General features: G+C 34.6%; 1 protein-coding gene across 2 annotated transcripts in view; it reads left to right on the top strand.

The window, feature by feature from the left end:
* Positions 1-26,605, top strand: part of LOC150095475 (pre-mRNA splicing factor cwf19l1) — a 161,616-nt gene that overhangs the window by 109,177 nt on the left and 25,834 nt on the right. For both annotated transcript variants that reach the window (XM_090409920.1, XM_090409921.1), the window contains exons 10-11: positions 19,348-19,427; positions 26,190-26,399. In XM_090409920.1, coding sequence (XP_090266046.1) covers positions 19,348-19,427; positions 26,190-26,399 — 290 coding nt within the window. The remainder of the gene's footprint in view (positions 1-19,347; positions 19,428-26,189; positions 26,400-26,605) is intronic.

Below are 26,605 nucleotides of genomic sequence, written 5' to 3'. Positions count from 1 at the left end.
ATAAAATGATAAAGCAAGATTTTGTTCAGCATGTAGCTCCCTGTAATAATGGACTGCTTTTTGGCTAAAGTTGCTTTAAACTAAATTAAAGGAAGAAAGACTGTGAAAGTAATGGTATAATGAAATCTTAGGTCTGCTGCCTTTGCAGTAGTAACTCCTCTGGAACAGCAGAATTCTTAGAAATGAAGTTACAATGGTTTCCTTTGGAATCGAGATGCACTTGAAAACAATCATTTGGACATAAGAATTAAATGACATAAAATTATGGACAAAAAAGTAAAAAGCAAAGTAAGATGGACATCATATTGTCATTTAATAAAGAGAAACAAGCTTGAAAACATATTTTCATACTTGTCTGTTTGTCTTTGTCTGGTAATAACATGAAGTCCATGGTAGGATGAATTTACTTTAAAAAGGAAGATCATAACTCACATATGAAGAAACTTTATTAACTATTTCTGAAAATCACAACTCATATACATGGGTTGTGATTTTTGGAAATGTGCATTTCCAAAAGGTTACCAAATATACTACTCTAAAGAATGGAAGTAGAAGGGATAAATTAAGAAGAAGTAAGGTTTGATTGATATCTTCAAAGTTTAAATGAAGCATGTCTGGGTGCTGCCTTGCTGCTAGTATTTTGACACATTTATAAGAAAGTATTTGGAAAGTGATAGGTGAGTGGATTGCATTCCTGAGGGTGTGGTTGAGGGCAAGAAAAGCATTAAATCAGCTTAAGGCATTATGATTGATATTGAGGATGCAGAGAATCTTGACTCCTGATGATGATAAAATCTTTTATGGAATACTCAATGAAGCAATTCCTCTACAATGAGAATTCTACTCCAAACATCTGGAGTTTGATCTTTAAATTCTTTAACATGTTCAGGTCAGGACGATCGTAGCTCGCTCACCATGAACCCAACCATTGTCAAAGCAAGCAAATTTACTGCATTTTTGTTCCTGTGTGTCGTCGGACTTTTTGTAACAGTTTCTTTGATTGTAACTAATCCCACATTGAGGAGAGGGGATTAGGTGAAAAGGAATGGTCTTTTTGGGCTTGATTTACTAAAAGATGTAAAGAATTGCAGATATAAGAGAAAGAATACATGTGAATAAAAATACTTTCGGTACTGTAAATTATGAATAAATAAATATTATGAATAATTTACATCTGTGATAATACTATATGTGCACTTGTGTTATAAGTATCTGGGGTGGGAGGGAAGAAGAGACTTTCATATTTGCATTTATGATTGGTATAATTTTTTTAAAAAAAACTTGTTGCAGACTGTGTAATATATTTGTCAATAAAGAATGCATTTAGAGACAACTGGGATAAAAATGGCACTACCTAATGAAACACATCTCCTCCCACAGAAACTATGGTTAATAAACTCAAGCAAAACTGTCTGTTGTACTGCCAAACATAGCTCTAACTAAAAGCATTTGTCCTAACATGTGTCCAAATTTTCAATTACATGAAATAAGTGTTTGTTCAATTGCATTCGAAATTTTCAGTGTCATTTAGACAGATCACAAATGCCAACTTCAAATAAAATTCTACCAAAAGAGTTGCAACAAACATGCTGCATAAACTTTGTGTCAGTTGAGGCCATCTGCCAGCCCAACATGAGGAGTATCACACAAGAAAGCCATAGTACACTTGTACCAAAAGGGTTGTAACTAACATTTGTGAAAACTTTTTATCAGATTGGCCCATCTGCATGATGTGAAAGCAGTACACAAAACTGTAATGAAAAGTCCTGTTGGTACAATAAACATGCAAAACACTTCCCAACTTGAACATGTTAAGCAATGCAGTATAGGAACTGTAAAAATTTTATTCCTTCACATGTAAACATTTCTATCAAATCAACTATTCCAGCTGATTTTCTAGTTTCAAGTATATACATTCCTCTAGAATATTTTCAGATACTGTTTTATTACTTTTCACCTCATTTAATAGTGAGAGGAGAACAGCACATTGTCTTTAAGGAATGTGGAGAACTGACTGGACTCCTGACCTAATGTCCAGGCCTCACCTTCACGTGGCATAAGCCATTAATTGATGGTACAATATCATGAGATTTCATGCCAGCTGGGGTGTCGACTGGTTAAACAAGGTCCTTGCTGTTTTCATCAGGAAACCAGAGCAGGCATTGAAAACTCAACTAATGGAACAAAAACTGCAACTCAAGATCTAGAAGAAGATTAAAACCAGCATAAGAATAACTAAATACTGAAACCATTCAATATAATGAGTATTAATGGAAAGGAAATCAAACTTACAGAAGAACTGGAAAAGTACCACATCCATATAATTGGCTTTACTGAGACAAAGAAGACAAAAATAGGTGAGATCTTATTACATAATAAATAGAGGATGTTATATTTACTATATAATGATCAGGGAAAGGAAGTAGTAGTAATGATAGCATTCAACACCACACATTAAGACAAATGTCTTAATTGTAGAACAGTTTCAAGTAAAGTTATGATAACAAACATCAAAATGGGAAAATGTATGACAAAACTTATTTGTGCCTATCGTCCCACAGAAGGTTACCCTAAGGAAGAAGTGGATGAATTTTTTGAGTCATTAAGAGAAGGCAGCTGACACAGAGAAAATTGAAAGTGATCCTTGTTGGAGATCTAAACAGCAGAGTAGGAAATGAATCCCACAAGGCATATAGAAATGTTTGGGGAAAATTTCGAGAAGAGGCAAAGCTGTAATAACTGTAAGTATCTGCTGGATTTCTGTTCAGAATATGGACTACTCATTACTAACACAATGTTTCAGCATAAAGATTTGCAGAAACTCACATGAAGAGAAGATGCAAGAAATAAGAAAAGTCTCGTTGACTATGTCATTGTTGATAGTGATATCTTCATGCTGGTTCATGATACAAGAGTGTCCAGAGGATTTGAAATTTTTATCCTACTTTCTGAGTAGGATAAAAATGAATATCACATTAAAAAGAACAGTGTGTAATAAAGTTTTAAAGAATTAAAGTTTAACAACTTTAACAGGTAAACGATAGTCTCAACTATACAAACATTATTGAAGAAAAATTGAAACAATTTGAAAACAAGAACCAGACCTTGCACTCCCAGTTGGCAAACTTTGAAGAAAGGTTGATTAATTCAGCTGAGAGGTATGTGGCAAAGTTATCCGCAAGGATAGAAAATAAGAACACCATGATGGCCACAAAATGTTAAAGAAGCAGTCTTGGACATGATAAAACATACTGAAAGTTCCTTGCAAATAAATCAGCAGATACTCTAAAAGAAAACAGAGGAAAAAATGTAAATCAGCTAAACTATGTGTAAAAGTACTAAACAGAAGTCATGGGGAGATTTTAGTAAGAATATTTAAATAAACATCAGAAAGGTAGCAAAAGGTTCTAAAGACTATTGAAAAAGCTCAGAAATGGAGGAAAGAGTACTGCAAAAGGAATCAAAGATAATAAATGTGAGTCACATGCAAACTGAAGATAAGCATATTCTAGATATCTGGAGTAAATACTTTGAAAGACTGTTAAACAAAACAAGCAGTGACAGAACAGTAGTAGAAAATTTGCAAGAGGAATGTAAACAGCAGTACATATCAATACTTGAAGTAGAAAGAAACATCAAAAACTTTTTTTTTATTATCCCATGGTATTATTACACCAGATCATAGAGATCAAATTCATGTATTTTATAAAGCACCTTTTGTGGATTGTTATAAAGTTCGCATTTAGAAATATTCATACAAGTTAGTAAATGCAGTGATGATGCTTCCTCGATGTTACAGATTTTGCAGATGGGGGAAGTCTTTTATACCATTACTAAACTTGATTGGTCTTGTGTGGCCAGTCTTGAGGCGAGAGATCATGGTAGTGGCATAGCAATTGAATTTGGAGTTGATGATAGCTCCTGGTTTTTCTGCTGAATACCAGTGGTGAGTCATATCCTGGAGAATCATTCTTTTTATGTTTTCTTTTTGAGTAGTTTTTAAAAAAATCAAAATCTGTGGTAGCACTTAATGTTGCAGCCATTTTTGCTACTTCATCTGCAGATTCATTTTCCTTTAATCTTACATTGGATGGAATCCATTGAAAAATTATTTCAAAATCCTTATGTAGTTTGTTTATGTTTTTTGATATGTCTCTAAGTATATTTTGATAGCTAGTGTAGCAGTTCTTAATAGCTTGAAGGCATGCTAAGGAATCTGAAAAATATAAATTCCCTTGGGTTTTGTTTATCTAAATGCTGCAGTGTTAATGGCTATTAATTCTGCATGGCATGAGTTGCATCCTATACTGTTGGTTGTTTTTAGTTCTCTATTTTAAGAGCCATAGATGATTATGCCACTCCGAGAATTGCCATTGGGATCTTTGGAGCCATCTGTGTAGATCTTTTTTGAATCGGGTCCATATTTCATTATTTTTGAAAGAGCTAATGATCTCAAAATTTCACGGTTTTTTAGGCTTTTTTCTCATGTTTCCTTATTTCAAAATTAATAACTATATTTTAATATTATTTTAAAATTTAATATCCACTTGATTTACATAATTGTGCATTACCGAAATGAAGCGTTTTGGCTCTGTATTTTAGTAAATACTTTATGCACCAACCGAGAGTTCGCTCATGAAAAATACACCTCTCGAACACTTCGAGTTCCTTAGTACTGAACGAGAGTTTTTGCTCTCTTAAGGTTTCTGCCTGGTTTCTGAAGAGAACTAACCAGTTCTAAACTGGTTGGTTCTCAGCTGTCAGGCCAGTGAAACCTTATCAAAATGGACCGATAAAAGATAAATATATAGATGCTTGGATGGTGCCAATATCTTCTATATGGTCTGTGCTAGGGCAACTCATAAATGCTGGCGAGTGTGTTCCTGTAAGCTCTCTGGTCAACTTCTTTATGAAACTGTCATAATTTCTATATTCGGCTTTGAAATAATGTTGGATTTAATATCCACGTGATTTTTATAATTGTGCATTGCCAAAATGAAGCCTCTTGGCTCTTTATTTTAGTAAATAACTATATTTTTCCTGTCTTGATTTGGAGGAAATGCTGGATAGTTGGCTATTCTGTTTGGACAGTCTAAGGAAATTTTATTTTCCATGATTTTATGCATTGTTGATTTTTCTTTATTAAAATAAAGAAAAGAGAATAAAGAAAAATCAAAAACTTGAAATGTGGAAGTTTTATTTTTACTTGGTTAGACTATAATAAATTTAGTTTAATCCTTTATCCAAGTGTAAGCAAACAAAGTTTGCACTTGAAGTAAATTCAGGATGAGGCAACTCGTGGTAAAGGTGGACCAAGCTCTCAGTATCTCTCATAATGCAAAGCACATCTCCTTGCGGACATGTATAATGCTATGCATTAAGGGAAGGGCCACTATTCAGACCGGTTTAGACCTGTATTGAGGTCTCATCAGTGGGAGCCAGACCCAGAAGTGGTCATACTAAGGCAGAAGCAATGGAGAAGTCATATTTACCTATACAAGTTGCCAAAAGGTATACCACCTTATTATTAAATTACTCTGGATTTAGAGAAAGATGTTGGAAGTTTTATTTTCACTTGGTTAGACTATAATAAATTTAGTTTAATCCTTTATTCAAATTTGCACCTGAAGTATCTTCCTGAAGAGACAAGGAATGATGAGAGTTTGGTCCACCTTTACCACAAGTTGCCTCAGTCCTGAAGATACTTTAGTTTAATCCTTTATCCAAGTGTGAGCAAACAAAGTTTGCTCACACTTGGATAAAGGATTAAACTAAATTTATTATTGAAATGTGGAAATGCAGCTGATGTAAATGATATTCAACCAGAAATGGTTATATGTGGAGGTATAAAAGTTTTGTAGTGGATGCACTGCATAATTCAGGTCAAATTCTAGATGATTAGAATAGAATGCTCATAGTTCTCATCTATGAAAAAGGGAATAAAGCTGAGTTTGAGAATTACAGAGGAATTTCTCTATTAAGTGTTCCAGGTAAGATTTATGCAAGCATACTACAAAAGAGGTTGAGAAATATTGTGAAGGAAAAACTTGAAGAACAAGCTGGGTTCAGACTAAATAGAGGCGTCAAGATCTGTAATATTCCTATGGTCCATCCATTTGTTCATTGGACATCAACAGATACTACATGTATGGTAACTCAGATGCTCAGTGATGTGCCACACCAGTCATCACCATGTGGTTTTGTTGTATGCTTTTCTGGAGGCTTCAACTCTTTGAAGATCAGTCACTCCAGACATCTGTCCATCTCATTGACAGTTTACCCCTTCCTCTTTTTCCAGGAACTTTACCTTCTATTACTGGTCTGAGAAGTCCTCCTTCCATCCTTTCAATGTGTACATATTTACATGATTTTAGGGAATAAATAGGATATTATACAGAACAATACATAGTTTATATCTAAGTTGTAAGTCAGCAGGTAGAATTAAAAGAAATACAGGAAGATGATTTGATATAAAGTCAGGGGTAAGACATGGATGCACAGTATCTGTACTCTTACTCATCATGTATAAGGATCCCATTAGGAAAGAAAGTAGCATTAAACAATATATATTGAAAGATACATTGCTTTACATAGATGATGTTGTACTCCTAAACACATCCAGTGCAAGTCTCTCTGTTCACTAACTAAATTACATAACAGCTGCAACAAATTCAAGCATGAAAATCACGATAAAAAGAACCAAACTCTGAAATTAGGCAGGAACATAGAAAACTTCTTCTACATTTTCAATGGAGAACTTATAGAACAAGTAAAATATTTCAGCTATTTAAACATGGTTTTTAGTGAAGATGCAAATTAATTTTGGAAATAGACAACTAAATAGGCAAAGCTGGTATGATGGAAAGCCAGCTGAATAAAAGAGAAATTAGCCAAAACACAAAAGTATCAGTATACAAGAGGGTGCTCAAGCCAGTTTTAAGTTATGGTATCTCAGAGTTAGGTTAGAAATAAAGGACTTGATGAAAGATTAGATGTGAGAAAAATCAGGGAGATATCCTTATCTTCAATTTTATATCGAATTTATGATTTTTTATTCTTTTTCTAATTTTCTTTGTTTTATACCAAATTCTCCAAATATTTTCCCACTTTCTTCATAATGTTTATCTTTTGTATTCTTTCCATGAATTGCTTTTCTACCTTTTTTTACATAATTTAAACTTTTTAATATCTTTCTATATATTCTCCAAAGTCCATGCAGTTAGCTTAGTGCGCTTCGCAACCATATGCCTGGGGAAGGAGTGTCCTAGGTTCGATTCCCGTCAGTAATGTGAGGAGCTGAAGAATCTTCCTCAGCCATAGCCAAGTTAGCCAGTCTTGGGTGTGGACAGTAGAGTTTACCCCCAGTTTATTCTGGAGTTTTTCAGGTAAACCAGCCTTGAGAACTCAACACTACAGGACATGGGATACACCTGGTTGTAGTGCTGACCACCTTATCCTGTGAACGGCTTAAGGTCCGATGATTAATAAACCCTCGACACTGCAAGGTAAAAGGAAGATGAGATATTCCCAAAACCATTTATAGACCTTTCTGTATGACTTTTCCCTTTTCAAAGACTTTTTCTTAACTTCCTGTTTGATGATGATCTTATTATTATTGTCATTGCAGACAGCTTGCATCCAAAGTTTTGTTCTTCTTTTCACTGATATCCTGTATATGCTTATATCTTCTAATGAAGACATCACTATGAAGAATAATATAATTAATATGACTTCTTATTTATATATGTTCTCTCTCTCTCCCTATGAATTTATGCTTTCTTTTTTTTTTACATCGAAACACAGTTCTACTAACTTGTGCATTTCCTAAGCAGTATTCTGCAGTACTTAACCATTATTATTAGCTTTGCTCATTTCTGCACATTTCTGAAAAGATTTCTATATATGGGATTTATTTTCTACTCTCTGCAATTTAAGTCTCTGACTTGAAGAAGAATTTCCTTTTTCTTTGTCAGCATCTCTCTGATGAGTCAAAAAATTCTTCTTCCCTACACTAACCTTTCCTGGGACCGTAGACACAAATAAGTCTAATTTTCTCATTTTGACATTTGCTCACATTATTCTGCTTGAAATTGACTCTTATTTTATCTACATATTCTGCAATGATTATTAATGTAACATCCTTCTCTGCTCCAGCGTAAATGAATCATGCCTATCATTAAGGAGGATTGAGACAGGCATTAAGTGTTAATTATTTAATTTAACATTTAAAAGACATTATTTAAAAGAATTTTTTTAATATCACTCCTACACACACAAGCTGCAAGAATTATAACAGATAAATTTCACATCTGGACTAGTGTCAAGAGCAAAGTAATTGGTTGATATTCCTCTTAAGAGGTTATAATCTTAGAGAATACTTCATGGGGAAGGCTGTTTTACAGAACTGAGGTATATGGAATGAAAGATGACTGGGAGTAGCTGGTTTGGTGAGTCAGAATTTCAACTGTAAAAGGAAGAGAAGTTTCAGGTTCACCATCCCAAACATGAGAACAGAATTCCAAGATTGGGCAGATTTGGGATTTGTACAGAGTAAGTAACAGGAAAGGCAAGGAATAACAGTCAGTCCAAGAAGAGAGGTCTAGGCTTGACTGTTAATTTGTGAATTATCCAAAAGTAAGGGGTGAGGTGGGGGAGAAGTTGTTCCATTGCAAAATGTGGAGATCTGATTAGGATAAGTAGAGAGTTCTGTTATCAGTAAAACTGTGAAGAGTATGAGATTAGTGAAATCAGGTCACTGTATATGATTACGAGGGTAGGTGAAATAATAGATCTTTGAGGACCACCTGCATTAATAGGAAAATGTGATGAGAGTAGTTCCCACCATTACCCATAGTGAAAAACTTGAGAGAAAACTCACAGTCCAATTTGCAAGTTTCTCCAAACCTTTTCCATGGCGCCTGTGTAGAGTTGAGTGATGTATGCAAGGAGATCTGCTGTGTATATTTGATTGGTGAAATCCATATGAGTAGTCACTGATGCCCATAGTTTGAAAGAAACACTTATCAGCAAGTTCATATACAATCAATTCCTTTTTATGGAATTGATTGTATATGAACTTGCTTCTATGCTGTGTGGTATACCAACTGAGAGAGCGATGGTAAAGAATATTTGATAATGCAGGAGTACATCTCTTGAGCACAGTTGATGGGATTCCAACAAGACCACAAGCCTCCTTGTTATCCTTTTTTTTTTTTTTTGAGTTTCTTCCGATGTCTTTCTAGCAGTAGGTCAACATTGCAGGTTCTGTAAATGATTTGCATTGGTCATCTTCTGTATTTAGATGAGAAGAATGATGCCAGGAGATCAGCTTTATCTTTGGGTGGTGTTGCCATACTGCCACTTTAATGATAAAGAGGTGAAGCACAAGTGGACAAAAATTACACCAACAGCCTTTTGTAGGCTACAGTATAGGCTGTGAATAAAGCTACGGTTTTTCTCTCAAGCTGCTTGTGATATGCTCTTTTTCTTGAACTATCCTGGTCTCCACTTTTTTTGGGGGGGGACCAGGCTAGGATATCAAGTAGTAATTTTGCAGAGTGAGGATAGGTGGCATAGCTGGTAGTGAGATTATGCACTAGTTGATTAGAAAGTCTGCTAAATACAGTACCATCAGGTTCAGTCTCGTTGAAGGCTCTCATTCCAATATAAATAATTCATGTAACAAGATCATAACAGATATCTTGATCTGGAGAATGGAAACAGTAGTCTGACCATGGAAAGGAGGAGCAAATGTCTTGGAAATCTTCCCATTTGGCATTGTTGTGCAAAAGTTGGTTGGTTTTTAGTTTATTTGGCACAAAAACTACAAAAGTCATACTCTGCCATACTAAGGTTACAACTATACATAAGCAGTTAAATAAAATTGAAACAATATGCGTGTACAAAAATTAGGTTCCACAAAGCAGCATCTACATAGAAACAGAATTGCTATAGAGGGCACAGCAACACATAAGGTTAAAGGTTACAGTAGTACAAAAATTGTCAACAATACAAGTTAAATAAACAAAATGCATGTACAAGACACCAAGCCAAGGAATGCAGTATCTACATATAGTTAAAATTAAAGCAGATATTTTTACAGCCATACATAAATAGGCAAAAAGGAATTATTATACAACATGCATTGCATAAAAATAAAATTTGACAATGTGGTATCTACATTTTAACAAAATTATAAGAAGATTACAAAAACATACAAGGTGTCCTACAGCAATATATAATTAGTCAAAAAAAATAGTAAATAATATATATGTGCAAAAGTTAAGCTCGGCAATGCAGTAATCTACATACAAACAAAATTAATGCAGTTTAAGGCAGTACATAATTAGACAACAATACAAGTTAATAAACAAAATGCATGCACAATACCAAGCGAAGGAATGCAGTATCTACATATAAGATTACTACGATAGGATTACAACAAATGTTATTACAGTAATGCATAAAGTTAAAGAGGAATTATTATACAATATGTATGCATAAAAATTAAGTTTAGCTGCATGGTATTTACATATTAACAAAATTACAACAAGGTAACACAAGGCTACAGAAATACATGATTGGTCAGAAATTAAATTAATGAATAATATATACATTAGTACTGAACTCCTGCACATGTACGTTACAAAACATTACATATTTTGTAATATATATGTACAAAAGTTAAGTGAAGTAATACAGTATTTACATATAAACAAGATTACAGTCAAATGTGTTTGTATATATTAATTCTTTGTAAAAAATTAAAAGCATCGTGCAATTTGCTTGAGTCTCTCAACATCTGCCTGAGTGTATATGATCTAGCCAGGTAGGCAAAAATTTCATTCCTCTCTCATGCAAATGCTGGCACTCTACCAGTATATATGATAAATAGTGAGATGTTATTGCATTTTTCACACATGGTAGGGTCATTAGCTCTCAGTGAATAAGAATGTGTAAGATGGCTCTGACCTATGCAGAGCCTAGTGAGAACAACTTCCTCTTTTCTCTTTATTCGTCGACCAGAATGCCAATGCTTAATTTCAGGTTTAATGTCATAATTTGTTTGTTAATGCTTCCTGCCATGATGACTGCCATTGAACAATTAGCTTTGATCATATAAACTGTCTGTATTGGTACTGTCAAACAGTATGTGGTAAAAGTTTGAGGCTAATTTAGCAGCTGGATCTGCAGCCTCATTTCCCTTAATTCCAATGTGGCTGGGAATCCAGCACAACTGAACATCAAAATTAAGGATTTTCATTTTGTGAAACAGGTGTAACACCTCATAAAATACTGGATGTGGATTATACAAAGGAGATGAGATAGCCTGTAAAGAGCTCAGTGAGTTTGTATAAATTATACACTTTTGGTAGCAGTTTTCTTTTATATGAACAAGTGCAAGCTGGATGGCATGTAACTCTGCTGTATAATTACTGCAATCAGGTGGGATATGGTTGGAGATAGTAATGTCAGGAAGCACAGCCAACAGAGGATTAGTTCTTGAACCATCATCCTAGATAGGCAAGAAATCAGAGTATGCTGCTCTGTGTGCATTAAACAATTGGAAGTAAACATATTAAGAAATATGAGATTTCTGTAGCTGACAAAGTGAGAAGTTGCAGGATGATGTGCAAACCTGCCATAGAGGGATGCTGTTATATTTAGTGTATGCAATGTTGTCAACATTTATACCAAGAGCTTGCATAGTCTCTTTAACACTTATACCAAAAGGACGTGTGGCAGTTTGAAGTGTGTGTTATTGAGCAGAGAAAAGAGACTAGTCCATGTAGGATGATCTGGGAGAGACTTTATCTTTAGGGCATAATTAAGAAACAACTGTTTCTGTTGAAGTGATAAAGCTGGTTCATTTGCTTCAACATAAAGAAGCTAAGTGGGTGATGTGTGAAAGGCACCAGTAGCTATCCGTATATCCTGATGATGGATGGAATCCAACCATCGCAGGTTACTCTGTGTTGCAGAACCATAGACTTGAGACCCATAATCCAGCTTTGAATGTATAAATGCACGATAAAGATGGAGCAGTGAAGCTCGATCAGCACCCCACTCAGTATAGGATAGAGTGCAAAGAATGTTCAACGCTCTCTTGCACTTTTCTCTTAGTTGACGAATGTGTGCTAGAAATGTAAATTTACTGTCAAAGATCAGTCCCAAGAACTTGGCTTCTGTAGCTACTGGAATAATAGTGCATCCCATTCTTAATTCAGGATCTGAGTGAAGAGTGCATTTTCGACAGAAGTGTACACAGACCCTTTTTCTGTTGAAAACCTAAACCCATTACTAAGAGCCCACAGAGAAACATGATCATTTGCTTGCTGAAGTTATCTTTCAATTACCCTCATGTTACGGGAGTGGCAGTAAATTGTGAAGTCATCAACATATAGAGCATTGTCTACAGTGGGAGGAAGCTGTTCAGTGATTGAGTTAATTTTAACAGTGAAAAATGTCACACTTAAGACAGAGCCTTGGGGAACACCCTGTTCTTGATGATATGATCGAGATAGCATATTTCCCACTGACTTGGAAAATTCGCCTGGAAAGAAAGTTTTTAATAAAATATAGGAAGGTTCCTTTAAGACTCAGGTTATAGAGGTCTTTTAATATGCCATATCTCCAGGCTGTGCCATAAGCTTTTTCCATATCAAAAAAAAACTGAAACAACGTGTTCTTGCATCAGTTATATAAACTGAAACTTGTATAAAAGAAACTTTATAAAAGATTGCATCTTTTATACAAGTTTCTAAACAAACTAAATGGTCTAAAGTTGAGCGATGTCTACAGAACCCACATTGTGTATTGGAGAGAAGATTGTTGCTTTCTAAATACCAGAGAAGTCTTGCATTAACCATTTTCTCTAGTATCGTACAAAGACAGTTGGTCAGAGGAATGGGTCGATAATTATTTACTTGTGTTGGATCTTTTCCTGGTTTTAGGATAGCAATGACAATTAACTTATGCCAAGACTAAACTCTTCCTCTGCAAGTATTCTATTGTATAGTAAGAGAAGGAGATCCATAGAAGATGATGGTAGATGTTTTATCATTTCATAATGGATGTCATCAGGCCCTACTGCACTAGGGTGAGATAGTAGGAGAGCTCTTTTTAGTTCCTCCTTAACAAATTGGCTGATTATATGGCTCAAAAACATTGGTAGCAAAATTTAGCCTTTGTTTCTCTTGCTGTTCTTTCATAATTAAAAATTCAGGAGGATATGAAGCCGTTGCTGAGATTCTGGCAAAATGTTCTCCCAGAGTGTCTGCAATGGCTTTTGGATCAGCAATAACATTCCATTATGGTCTAAAGTAGACAAACAATGTGTTCTATATCTGCCTTTCATTTTCCAGATTTTATCCCATACAATTTTTGGACTGGTCATTTGATTAATTGATGTAGTAAATTGGATCCAAGATTGTTTTTGACTCTGATGCCTCACATAGTGTGCTTTGGCTCGAGCACGCTTTAAAGCTATAAGGTTTGATGTGGTGGGATAACTACGAAATATATCCCATGCTCTGTGTTGATCTTTTTTGGCTGTCTGACATTCTGGGTGGAACCCAGAATGTCAGACAGCTTTGGATAGGGTGGAAACCGAGATGATTTTTTTGGGATGGAGGCTATTGCTGCCCAGACAATGCACTCTGTGATATATTTTACTGCTTCATCGATAGGCGTTTGACTGATGGCATCAGTATTAAATTTTGCAAGATGAGAGAAAGTATTCCAGTCAGCCTGGTCCATTTTCCATATAGGTATCCGTGTGGGTGAACATGATTCCTGTGAAGACATTGTGCAGAACAGGAAAGTGATCGCTTCCATGTCTGTTCTCTTCAGTGTCCCATGTGAGCAGTGGAAGAATGGAAGGGGAGCAGATTGTAAGATCAATTAAAGAATATGAATGGGTAGGCATATGGAAGAAAGTATTGAGTTTATTATTTAAAAGAGAGGGGTTATTATTATCAAGAATTCTTTCAATGATTCGAACTCGTCTATTAGTGTTGGCAATAGAGTATTGTGACCATTAAAGTCACCCATCAAAAGTATGGGTTCAGACAGTTGTGAGATAAGGTTATCAAGATCAATTTCATTTAACTCAGCACTTGGTGGTAAATAAATTGAACATACTGTAATAAGAAATCCCAAGGAAAAGCGAATAGCTACTGATTCGACTGGTTCCAGAGAAGTATTAAGTTGGACCTGATGGAAAGGAATATGACTTCCCACTAGGATAGCTACTTCTCTATGAGCAGGACAACCTCCAGTTCTATCATTGTGTGCAACAGTGAAATTTCTAAAAGTAGGATTTTACTCTTGAGAGACATTTGTGACATTATGATTAGGAATTATAGACACGTTAACACAAGAATATTTTTTCACAACACAAGAATTTTTTCCCCTCTCTTTAATGCTCTCTTTAATGCACGTAGCTCGTTCTACTTTTGAATGATCAATTGTTGGTATTCCACCTTGTTAAAAACTGTTCCTGTGTAGCCACTGAAGATAGTCTGTTAGTTTCAGACTGAAATATTTGGCAAACATTAAAATATTGTTGTGTTAACGCGTCTATAATTCATAAAGGTAGGGTCCTCATTGGGTCTTAAGTATGTTTCCTGTAGAAGACAGAAACAGAAAGGTTTGTGTTTCTGCAACAAAATCTTGATATCATCGATATTCTGGCGAAATCCATGGCAGTCCCATTGTACAAATTTTCCTATTGTTTTGGTTTTATAGACTTGTCTGGTTTTCTGGAGGTTGAGGGCTTACCTTTGTCATATTTATATTTATCAATTGTTTTGGGAAAGTATGGACTGCCAGTGTCCATCTCTTCCTCTGGTAGAGTATTCGATACATCTGATGTGTTAGGTCAGTTGGTAAGTTTAGTTTTCATCGAGTGGGATCATTTTTGGAGTTATCTCTGGAGTAAGGCCATAGGTCATGTGATTGGTGCCTCAACAGAGAAGTACTTGTGATCATAAGGTTCAGGTATGGTGAAATTATCAGATGGTGGAACAGACGTACAAGTTTTGAGTTACTACTGTCACTTTCTTAATTGTTATCTTCTAAGCATAAGAGGATCTCAGAGCAGGTGTGATAGTGGCTAGCTTTCTTTTTGCATCTTGTTATGTTATGTTTTGCTCTGTTCTCATTCTTTGTATTTCTTTTTCATCTTTCCATTTCTGACATGCACATGAGTAAGCTGGATGATCTCCCTGACAGTTGACACATTTAGCTTTTTTTGCACAGCAAGATTTGTTATCATGCTCTTTATTGCCACACTGAGCACAGGTAGTAGAACCACGACAGGCAGTTTGGGCATGTCCATATCTCTGACATTTAAAGCATCTCAGTGGGTTAGAGGTGTACATTCTAACAGGACAGCTGAGATACCCTGCTTTTACAGCTGTTGGAGGCTTAGGTGTATCAAAAGTAAGGATGATGTTCTTGGTTGGAATTAGGCAACCATCCCTACTTATCAGGATGTGCCTCACACCTGTCACTCCTTGATCTTTAAGTTCTGAACATATCTCCTCATCAGGCACATCAAAGAGATCTCATTCTGATATCGCTCCTCTACAAGAGTTAAGTGTTTTATGAGGTGTTACTGTAATTTCTATTCCATTCATTGTTGTTGCTCTCAGTAGTTTCTCGGAATGTTGCTGACACAATATTTCCACAAGGACATCACTAGAACCCAATTTCTTAATAGTTTTGGAAGGTCCTGCCAATCCTTCTAAACCTTTTTGAATAAAGAAGGGTGATATTTTCCCTGTTGCTTTTTCACCTGTAGCATGAATGATTAAAAATGTTGGTACATTTATGTTAGCATCATATATCTTTTGTTTCTTACTTCTGTTTCCATATGCTGTATCTATGGTATCAGTACTTGGTTGGGACTTGTTAGGACCCCTGAAACATTTGAGGATGAAGGGTTCATGCTCAAGAAGTTTTTGGTTCGGCGCCAGAGCTCCCCACCCCACCATGGAGCCACAGATGGATGCCCACTGCCTAGTAAGCAATGAGTGCGCTCAGGAGTGGAATGCCAGGGCTAACCCAGACACTATACCAGCACTACAGCAAGCCTAGGATCCCGACCCTGGACCCCTAACATACCCCCCCCCCTTCCACCATCACAAAAGTTGACAGAACTCAATCATATTAAAGAGCATTGTCGTTAACCATGTAAAAAATACAGACTGGAATTGCCTACTTAAAATAAATGATCCAGTAACATTATATGAGAATGTCCAACTAAAGTTCACAGAAATATACAAAAAAGCAACAAAGCCTTCACAAACGAGGCAACAAAATCTATGGAAAAAACTAAAAAAAAAAGTCGCCCAGTAACACACATTTACAAACCTTATACAAAAACACAAGAAATCAACTTGCAACAAAAATTCATAGGGCAAAAAGACACTAATACTTCCAAAAATTCATGGATTATAACAACAACATGAAGCAAACATGGGCTACACTCAACGAATTATTAACTTGAAAAAAGAAAACTTCAGCACAAGATTTTATTGTAAAAAGTTTCAGTCAGGACACAAACGTAGAGTAACTAGCACATTCATTCAACCATGCCTTCACTAACAATATCACACAACTCAAAAAAGACAATCTACCAATGATCAACAAAAAACTACCGACACAAAGTCAACAACAAACTATGTATTTTCCACCTGTAACAAAACAGGAACTGAAAGAAGCACTCTTACAATTAAAACCAAAGACCACTCCAGGAATAGACAAAATAAGACTCACAGAATCTTATTTTGTCTATTCCTGGAGTGGTCTTTGGTTTTTATCACTCTTTGTGACCTTTTATCACACTTTGAACAAATAATTCCAATATTTTAAATTAAGGGGATATAAAATCCACATTGTTTTAAAACCGAATAAGAAACTCAAAGATTGGAATCAGAGAGTTTCATGCCGAATATAGTAAACTATAAAGTATCGGCAATCACTAGCGTGAGCTAATGATACCGGACTAATGATACAATACTGGACAACTCGTTGCAAAGGTGGGGAAAATTCGGATCGCTATTCTTAGGTATTTTCCATAATGTAAAAACACATTTCCTAGGAAATGTATGCTGTTATTACATTATGGAGGGAGGTCACTACTCAGACCGGTTTCAGCCTTTTTTGAGGCTTCATCAGTGAGTAGCTAGACCAAATTAATACCAAAGTGTATAGCGAAAAGAACTTATATACTCTGCTATACGAGTTTCCAAAGAGGTGCAACCATTAAGTTACTTAAATATAAAGAGCTAATAAGCTTCATTTCGCTTCATTATTAGCTCTTTATATTTAAGTAACTTAATGGTTGCACCTCTTTGGAAACTCGTATAGCAGAGTATATAAGTTCTTTTCACTATACACTTTGGTATTAATTTGGTCTAGCTACTCACTGATGAAGCCTCAAAAAAGGCTGAAACCGGTCTGAGTAGTGACCTCCCTCCATAATGTAATAACAGCATACATTTCCTAGGAAATGTGTTTTTACATTATGGAAAATACCTAAGAATAGCGATCTGAATTTTCCCCACCTTTGCAACAAGTTGTTCGGTATTGTACTAGGGTCACTTGCATTAGCTCACGCTAGTGATCGCCGATACTTTATAGTTTACTATATTCGGCATGAAACTCTCTGATTCCAATCTTTGAGTTTCTTATTCGGTTTTAAAACAATGTGGATTTTATATCCCCTTAACTTAAAATATTGTTTATATCGCTGAAATGAAGCGTATTAGCTCTTTATATTTAAGTAAATAAATCCAATACTTTTGAGACTCATGAACATAATATTTGACACTGGTATTATTCCACAATAACTAAAAACTGCAATAATTACGCCAATATACAAACATGTAAAAGCAGCGCTACTCAGAACTGCAGACCAATAGCTACCCTACTAGTTATTTCAAAAATTCTAGGAAAAATAACACACACTAGACTACAGAACTATTTACAGAAGTACATCATCATCTCAAAAAACCAATATTCAGAATTCACAAATTCAGAAAACAAAAAGCACCATCACATTATTAGAAGGCATCACCAATGCAATAAACAAAGCTCTCGATAAAGACAAGTACGCACTTGTTTTTATACTGCTTGACTTAACCAAAGCATTTGATAGACTTGAACATGACATACTACTCACCAAAATATACTCAATAGGTATAAGAGGAACATTGCATACATGGTTCAGGAACTACCTCTCAAACAGAACACATGTAACAAAAATAGGTACATGCCACAGCCAGGATATACAAATAAAACACGGTGTCCCTTAAGGCACCATATTATCACCCACTCTATTCAATATATACATTAACGATGTTCATAACATGGCCATAAGAAGTCAAATATTTCAGTACATAGATGACACCACACTACCAGCAATCCACACAGACATCAACTGGCTCTCTCCAAAGCACAAAACCTAAATGAAATCACAACATACTTCTACCAAAATGCAATTGTAATCAACAGCACCAAAACATAGATGTTTATAATACACAACCCAAGAATCATGCGTCCTGCACCACTATCGATACACTGTCACACATACCTCTGCATTAACAACAAAAAAACCTGCCAATGTCCCAAAATCAAGCCTGTAACACATGCAAAATACCTTGGTCTCCACATAGATTGCCACCTTAAATGGACAAAATATATAGAATACCTACATACAAAACTCCCGATCATCACTGTCTTTAGAGTTCCTTTGATAACGCTGGCAAAATGTCGGTGTGTAAATAATTAATTAAGTTAGTAAATTATTTATTTTTGATTCTACTTTCATGTAGTTTTTATTCCAGAAACTTCAATATGATGGGATATTAAAGTTGCTAAGGAAGATAACTTCACTGTTAGGCTAGTTGGATTGCAGGAATTCAAACTTCAAGGTTAGAGAGATCAGGATAACTTTCTGAATTAGAGGAGTGGTAGACTGCAGATGAATGATTCATAATGAGACAAGAAAAGCTTAAGCCACAGAAGGTCAAAAAAGGGGAAATTCAAAATTAAGCATCTGCTGGCAAGGAATGTTGGATTCTACAAAAGCACACGTATTACATTTTGTATGATCAATGGAAGGAATTGTACAAAATGCAATTTTGACAGTTAAGATGAGCTGTATTGTTATAGTGGTAATTTGGAGTTTAGTCAAAACACATGAAGTTTGGATGTCTCTCCTAACATACTTCAATTATTAGTATAAATTTTCATATTATATATAATATTAAAGAAAATTAGCATAAGTTAATAAAATTTATAGTCTTAAAATTTATGAGGTCTTTAATTTCCACTCAGCACAAGCACAAGGTCCCTGTTGGTTTTGCTTAGCAAGTCCTGAAGTAGAAAAGCATTTAGTTGTTAGTGTTGGAGACTATGTAAGTATATACATTTTTATATTTCATATTTAATATTATGCATTCTGAGTATGCATATTTATGTAATACTTCTCATGGATTCGCTTTAATTATTTATGCTACTGTATGCAAAAATTAGAATAAAGAACTGCAAACAACAGTGACCCCATGAATGAATGTATGCATGCACCATGAGAGAACTTAATCTTCAGTTTGCTAGATAAAATATTACTGCAGCTATTCGTATGCATGTGTATTATTCTTCCTTTGGTTTTTCTGTGTAAAAAAATGTCATGCTTATATCAACTAATAAATGCTATTTGACAACATTATAAAGAATAATTTAGCATCTAAAAACTTGATTTTTTAACTGTATTGAATGTGAATTGCAAAAGAACATTCCATCAGACTCAAGAGAATCTAGTGTTCAGTTTCTTTCCAAGGATGGGAGTGGAGTATGTGTGTACAACACTATAGTTTTTTAGAATTCAATTTATATATTAACAGTGGAGGTTATGAACTCAGGATGATATCTGACCTGTAGATATGGATATTAGCCAATAACTTCCTTGAAGATGAAGCTTCTGTAAATTAAGCTTAATTAATTTAGATATAGAGGTGCCACTTTGGAATAAGTTGCCGTCATGTGCTCCCATATTTTATTTTTTCAAAAATGTTTTCTTGATAAACTCCACCAAATGAAATCACAGCAGTAGAGCTTGAGGGGCTAAATATTCCTGTGTAGTTCATAACTTATGAAGTGCCTCAAGAGCCATGGCCAAGTGCCCATTATCCTTACTGCACAAAGCAACAATGAAAAAAGGCTACAACGAAATTCAACAATGATAGAGCACTTCAGAACTCAGCAGTGTGGTGCACTCAGACACTGACAAAACCAATATTGATATGAATTGCCACTTTACAGACCAGACATCACCTATACATTTAATGCTAAGGACCATAGCACATTTAGGTACACATTGATGCTAAATATCCATAACCCTGACTTATGTTTTGTCACCTCTGACAGATTTAAACAGCTCCTACCAACCTACAGACAGATCTTGACAGAATCCCTCACATAGCCAGCACTGCCCAGTTATTGAAGGCCAGTTGACCTGCTTTCTCTGACGCTGAAAAACTTGACAAATGCGAAGGATGGATAACCCCTTCCATTGGCAATTATGACAGATTTGTGGGTGCAGTAATAATTGCAGCTAAAAAAACCATCCCAGGGGATATCGTAAAGAGTATATCCCTGGGTGGAATGAGACAAGTGACAACTTATACCGGGAATTCTTAGAAAATGGAGATCAAGAAATCGTAGACGAATTAATACGTAGTCTTGATATTACACGGAGAAAAAAAAATGGACAGAGACAGTCAAAAACCTGGATTTCAGGCACTCAAATTGGGAGGCATGGTCCCTCTTATGGAAAATAGAAAGAGAGAATCCTCCTATACATCTGTAACTCCAGATGCAGTAGCTTCACGTATAGTAAATCTATCAAGAGCAACAAAAGACAGAGATCATACCATCCAGGTCAAGCATGAACTCAGAACTCTTAAATCTGTGAGTGAGTCAATATATGAGTACTTCTGTCTCTTTTCTGTGGAGGACAACTCATCTGCTTTGAAGAATGTAAAAGATAGAAAAGTCCTTGGCTTTGATGGCATCCATCCTGAATTTTTAATGCACTGTATAATGAACCTATAAAGGAGATCTTAGTGACTTGATGTTTGCAAGTGAAGAATCAGTTGATTTTATTTGTAATCTAGATGTTAATTTGTAATTTTTTATTGTTTGTCATAAATTTTATGCTTTGTGATGTTTAATATGTCATATGCTAAATAAAATAAATAAATCATCTACACAAAAATGGTTTTGATTTTTCGTTTAATATTTTATAGTGTTCAGCATTTATTTTGGTAAAATTATGGAGAGAACTACCATCTCAAGAGTACAAACTTCAATTTCTCTATGTTTTGACCTTTATATTAAGATCATCATCTATAGTACACACACACACACATACAGAGCAGAGAAAAAAAAATTACATTACAATGCAAACATTTTGCCAGAGTTTCCTAATTAGATTAACTGTTACTACACTGGCCTGTCCTCTGGTGGAAAAAAAAACTACATCAATGCTGCATCCTGTTTTACATGGCCAGAGATTAAATTTATATTAACCTTTAATGATACCAATAGTGGTAGTATTTAGAATATGGGATGAAGTTTGTTATCATCCGAAATTATTATGATCTGTTAGAATAAAAAGGTATGTGAATCAACTATGTGTCATCCATATTCTTGAGAATTTTAGGCCATCATTATTGTAGAGATTAGGGTGGTTGATTAGGATTTCAATTTCACAGACTTCTTTAAATTTTTCTCATACCAGGTTTTGGTGTGATGTAAAAAACAGGTGCCTTTCCAGTTATTTCTGTATGGTACCCTGAACATGAACAGAAAGACCAGATTTACTATAATTATTAAATTTAGTGTGTCATTTGTGTTCCTTTTACTGGATAATGCATCTGTTTCACCTATATAAGACAAGTTACCTTTTCATTATAGTGTAGCTTCTACTGTGTGTGTGTGTGAGATAGATGAGGAGCTTAACATAAAGGTTGAAACACATCAGAAAATTGGAGTTTTTACTGTTGACATGGTGAATCATAATCCATGAGGATTTAATGCACAAACATTGCAATCACCATGGTAAGATAAAAATATGCTTCTTTTTTGATCAGTCAGCTGTCATTTTAAAAAAAGTGTAGTGGTAGCATCTGATTCAGAACTGCATCAAGCTAAAAAAGAAATTTACCTCAGTGAAAGCACTCCAAATTTAAGTGTCTACAAAGAAAGCAATACTCAGATGGCAAATTAAGACTTCTTGTAATACCTTAGCACCTCCCCAAAATCAGGTTCTAAATTTAAAATCAGAACTTTGCAGTTATTTAAATCCTATATAGTTGGGAAATCCTCAAGAGGATTACTGACAGCTCATCTAAACACATTCTGGAAATAAATCTTTTAACCAGATTTATCAGACTGAAACAGCGGCAAGTTTTTAATAGCCAAACAGATAAATCCTCAAGAGGATTACTGACAGCTCATCTAAACACATTCTGGAAATAAATCTTATAACCAGATTTATCAGACTGAAACAGCAGCAAGTTTTTAATAGCCAAACAGATAAATGTGAATATCTTATTATGACTGAATGACTTCAGGAACAGTCAACCACAATGAGAAAATGATAATAGGAGCAACCAACCACCTATAATTGACATTCATGCAATTAACCTGTCAAGCCACATCCTGAAGAATGGTGAACTTGCATCATTTAGTAAATACTTTTCTAGGTGTCCTGTGGCACATAGGACTGTTAGCAAATTGGAGTTCATATATCATATTTAAAGTAGTATAAGGTTTAACTGATAAAATGTGATAAGAATCTTCTAACATTTTAACAATACTAAAGGAGTAACTAGCAACCTCACCAAAACAAAATTACCAGCTCCGAAACTATTAAAAGCAAATTAGGTTATCATGATTACTAAAGCCGATAAAGGTGGTGCTGTTGTTATTTTAAACTGAACAGCTTACCTACAAAAATGATCAATTAGTCTCTGACAACAACATCTATTGACTTGTCCTTATACCTGAGCCAAACTTTGGGTTTTAAAGTAAGGAATCTAGATTCCTTTACTTCAAAATCAAACATTTGGCTTAGGACCTTTAGACACCTTCTCAGCCACCTGAATAAACAACACAAATGCATACAATTCACCAATGAAATTGAAAGTCAAAACACACATCTTCCCTTGGGCAGTCTATCCTTCACCCTACATCCAGTACATATACCAAACTCTTACCCCCACCCAACACAAAAAGTAAGTGTTATTAACACAACAAAAACAGAGCTCTAAAGATTTGTTCCAATGAGCAAGTTCTTGAACATGAATTAAAAATTATCAGCAATACTTTTCAAAAAAATGGCTACATTAAAAATTCTATCAACAGAATTCTTCACAAGGCTGCATCTAAAAATAAAAAATTAGATTACAGTAAAACTAATTCTGTTCCATACATAAAAGGGATATCAGAAAAAAAATAAACAGAACACTACACAGATATGACCTTAATGCCACCTTTAAACTTCCTGCAAAATTAAAGAATTTTTTCAAATCCTCCATGAATCCGCTTCCTTTTTTTATAAACTCTTTTGATACTGTATTCACTGCACTAGTAACTTGCTTTATATAGGTGAAACCGGATGCATGATTCCTATCCAGAAAAAGGACACAAACAATACATTAAATTTAATAACTGTAGTAAACAGGCCTTTCTGATCATTCCCTGGATACTCTACACAGAATTGACTGGAAAGGCATCTGGCCCAAGTACAAATTTAAAGAAGCCTATGAAATTCTAATCACCCACCCTAAGAAGAAAATACTGAATATTTGAAAATAAATACATTTACTGATTTACAGCTCACTTTGATATTATTTGGCATTTTTGAAGCAGCTATACTTTTAGTATTGTGTTACACTAAACATATATAGATTCATTAGATCCATTCTCTCAACTGAAATACATTTTTAATTTTCTTGAATTTATTTCAAAATAAACTGTAATCTGAAATTTATGTATTTTGAATAGGCATTTAAACCCCTTCCCCTCAAAAATATAGTTAAATGCCTATGTAATTTATAGCTGCACTTTTTTTATATCAGACAATTTTTTTGATATTGAAATGAATTTGTAATTATTATAAATTAAAAAAGTCTGTGATCTTAAAGTGATAAGGCAGAATTAATTTTGATAAAAATACTGTATCAGCCTTCCAAAGAAATATCAGTATTTCTGTTTAGGATATTAAACACATGAAAATGAAACAAGAAATTTCTGAGGCCTTCTCCTCTACTGCTTGGACTCTTTATGTGACTTCTGTGATGTTCTTTCTTTTCTTTCTTAATAACAGTCAGCAGTCTTAGCTTTCATCCTGTTGCTGAGGCAGAGAGGATTATTAGCTGGTATATTTAAGACATAACTTATTTCAAAAATGGCAACCAGCAGCATTAGAGATAGTAACGTTCAGGACTTTTTTTTAAGGACCAAAAAAAAAAAAAAAAAAAAACAGTTAAAACGATAATTTCTTATTTATGGGATAAATATGAACAGTTTTTATTTAGTGAAAATATAACATGAAATGTATTTGTAAAACTTACCTTGTATACTGCTATAACCATTGATATAGCATGGTATGATCTTTTCGTTCCTTACACCACTAAAACCATAAGTCATCGTCAACATTAAAGGTTTAATGATAGAGTAGGGTAATTACTTGATAAAAGACAGAAAGCTGTTTGTGTTTTGATTCTAAAGTGGTTTCTGTATTTCATTCACTTTGGCTGGTAGGGTGGTTAACATACAGGTGAAAGTGCAGAACCCTGGGAAAATCTTGAAAGAGGAAACTGTCCACCATAACGTAGTGAATGATGAAGGAGAAAATGGTGACTTGGCTGTAAACAGAGGAAAATACATTGTAAAATAAGTGGTAGCATAGTAAGCAGGCCTCTCATCAAATGCTCTTTCAAATGCCAAGAGTGACCATGTGAGTTTCTTTTCATTATTATTATCTCGCTTATAGAGAGCAACACTCGAGGCTTTAAGTGTCTCGAAACATTACTAATACTAATGTATTATTAGGTTTACCAGCATTTCTTGGGTAGGATCCATTTTTTTTAAAATAAAAGTAGTTGGCTTTTAATGACTTTCTCCATTGTTTTTGAGTTTGAGAGGATTGAAATATGAACAGTGGGATAGTAGTATTGATGGCTGCCCACCACCCTCTTTCTTGCTCTTTCTCTTTTTTGAGAGTGGACATGAATATAAGAACTTCTTTCCATGCTACTAGGTAGATGTCAGATGAGTATGACAGTTTGTATAGGCAATATAGGATGGCTGTTAATTCTCGAGTGCACATATTGGGCATAAATTGATTCTCCTGTAATTGGAGCAGATCATTACATTACCTTTCTATACACTACCTATGGATATGATGCTGATTCCATTCATCTGGAATTGTTTCATTAATCTGGATTTTGGCAGAGCCTTGAAATATTTTTTACCTACATTTTTCATTAATTCTGTTTGTATCATATCCATTCCTAGAACCTTATTGTACTTGATTTCTAATGGCAGTTTCCATTTATGCAGTTTAGGTAATAGTTCAACTGCTTAAATTGGTTCAGTAATTCTTAGAACTACTGAATGCTTGGAGGTCAGACAGTCAGTAATTTATTTGAGCCATTTCAGAAGCCTCTAGCAAATTATTTTTGTTTTGTCAGGTCAACATCTAGTCATGTATAGATGTTCATCATTAAGAAGTTTTCCATTTTGAATGAATATGTATTGGCATCCATGATAACTGTTCAGATTGCCTTTTCTACTCTTAATTCACTGTCATTATTATAACAAAGGTTTCTGAGTGCTATTAACTCTTGTTTGGATATATTTCTAAAGCATTGTTTTGCATTAATCTCTTGCACATGTATGTAAACAAATCACTGCTTATAATTCTCATGCAAGCAGCATTCATAGAACACACTGTCTTTTTAGAAATTATCTGTTTCCTCAGAAATTGATATATTATCTGGGAGCTTCTCCTAGATAATGCATCAACTTTTGGTAACTGGGATCTATATATTTTGTGATTATGTAGTGTATATATTTATTCTGTTTCTGTTATTTATATTTTTTTACAGAATTATGTTGCTTTAGCAAAAGGAGGACTAACACCTGATCATGTTCTGATATTACCAGTTGGCCATTATCAAGCAACAGTAGAACTTCCTGATGATGCCCTTCAAGAAATTGATAAATATAAAGCTGCACTCTTAAAATATTATCATTCAAAAAATAAGACAGCTGTATTTTTTGAACGAAATTATAAAACTTCACATCTTCAGATACAGGTTTGTTTGCATTCTCTAGTCTTTTGTTTATTTAAGAATGAACAATATTGAAAAAATGGTTTTCTCTTGTTTTAGTATAAGTTCCATTTTAGTTATGTCTCTGCTTTTTCAGTGCATTATGAAATTGGGGGGGGGGAGAAATTTATTGCCAATATATTTTGTGATGTTCAAATCATCTCAAGCTTAGTTGTACTGAATTTCAGTGA

This window comes from Typopeltis vanoorti, chromosome 20, assembly GCF_054136105.1.
Source record: "Typopeltis vanoorti isolate ZY-2024b chromosome 20, IOZ_Tvanoo_1.0, whole genome shotgun sequence".
NCBI classification, from domain to species: domain Eukaryota; kingdom Metazoa; phylum Arthropoda; class Arachnida; order Uropygi; family Thelyphonidae; genus Typopeltis; species Typopeltis vanoorti.
This window is presented reverse-complemented; position numbering and strand designations above follow the sequence as displayed.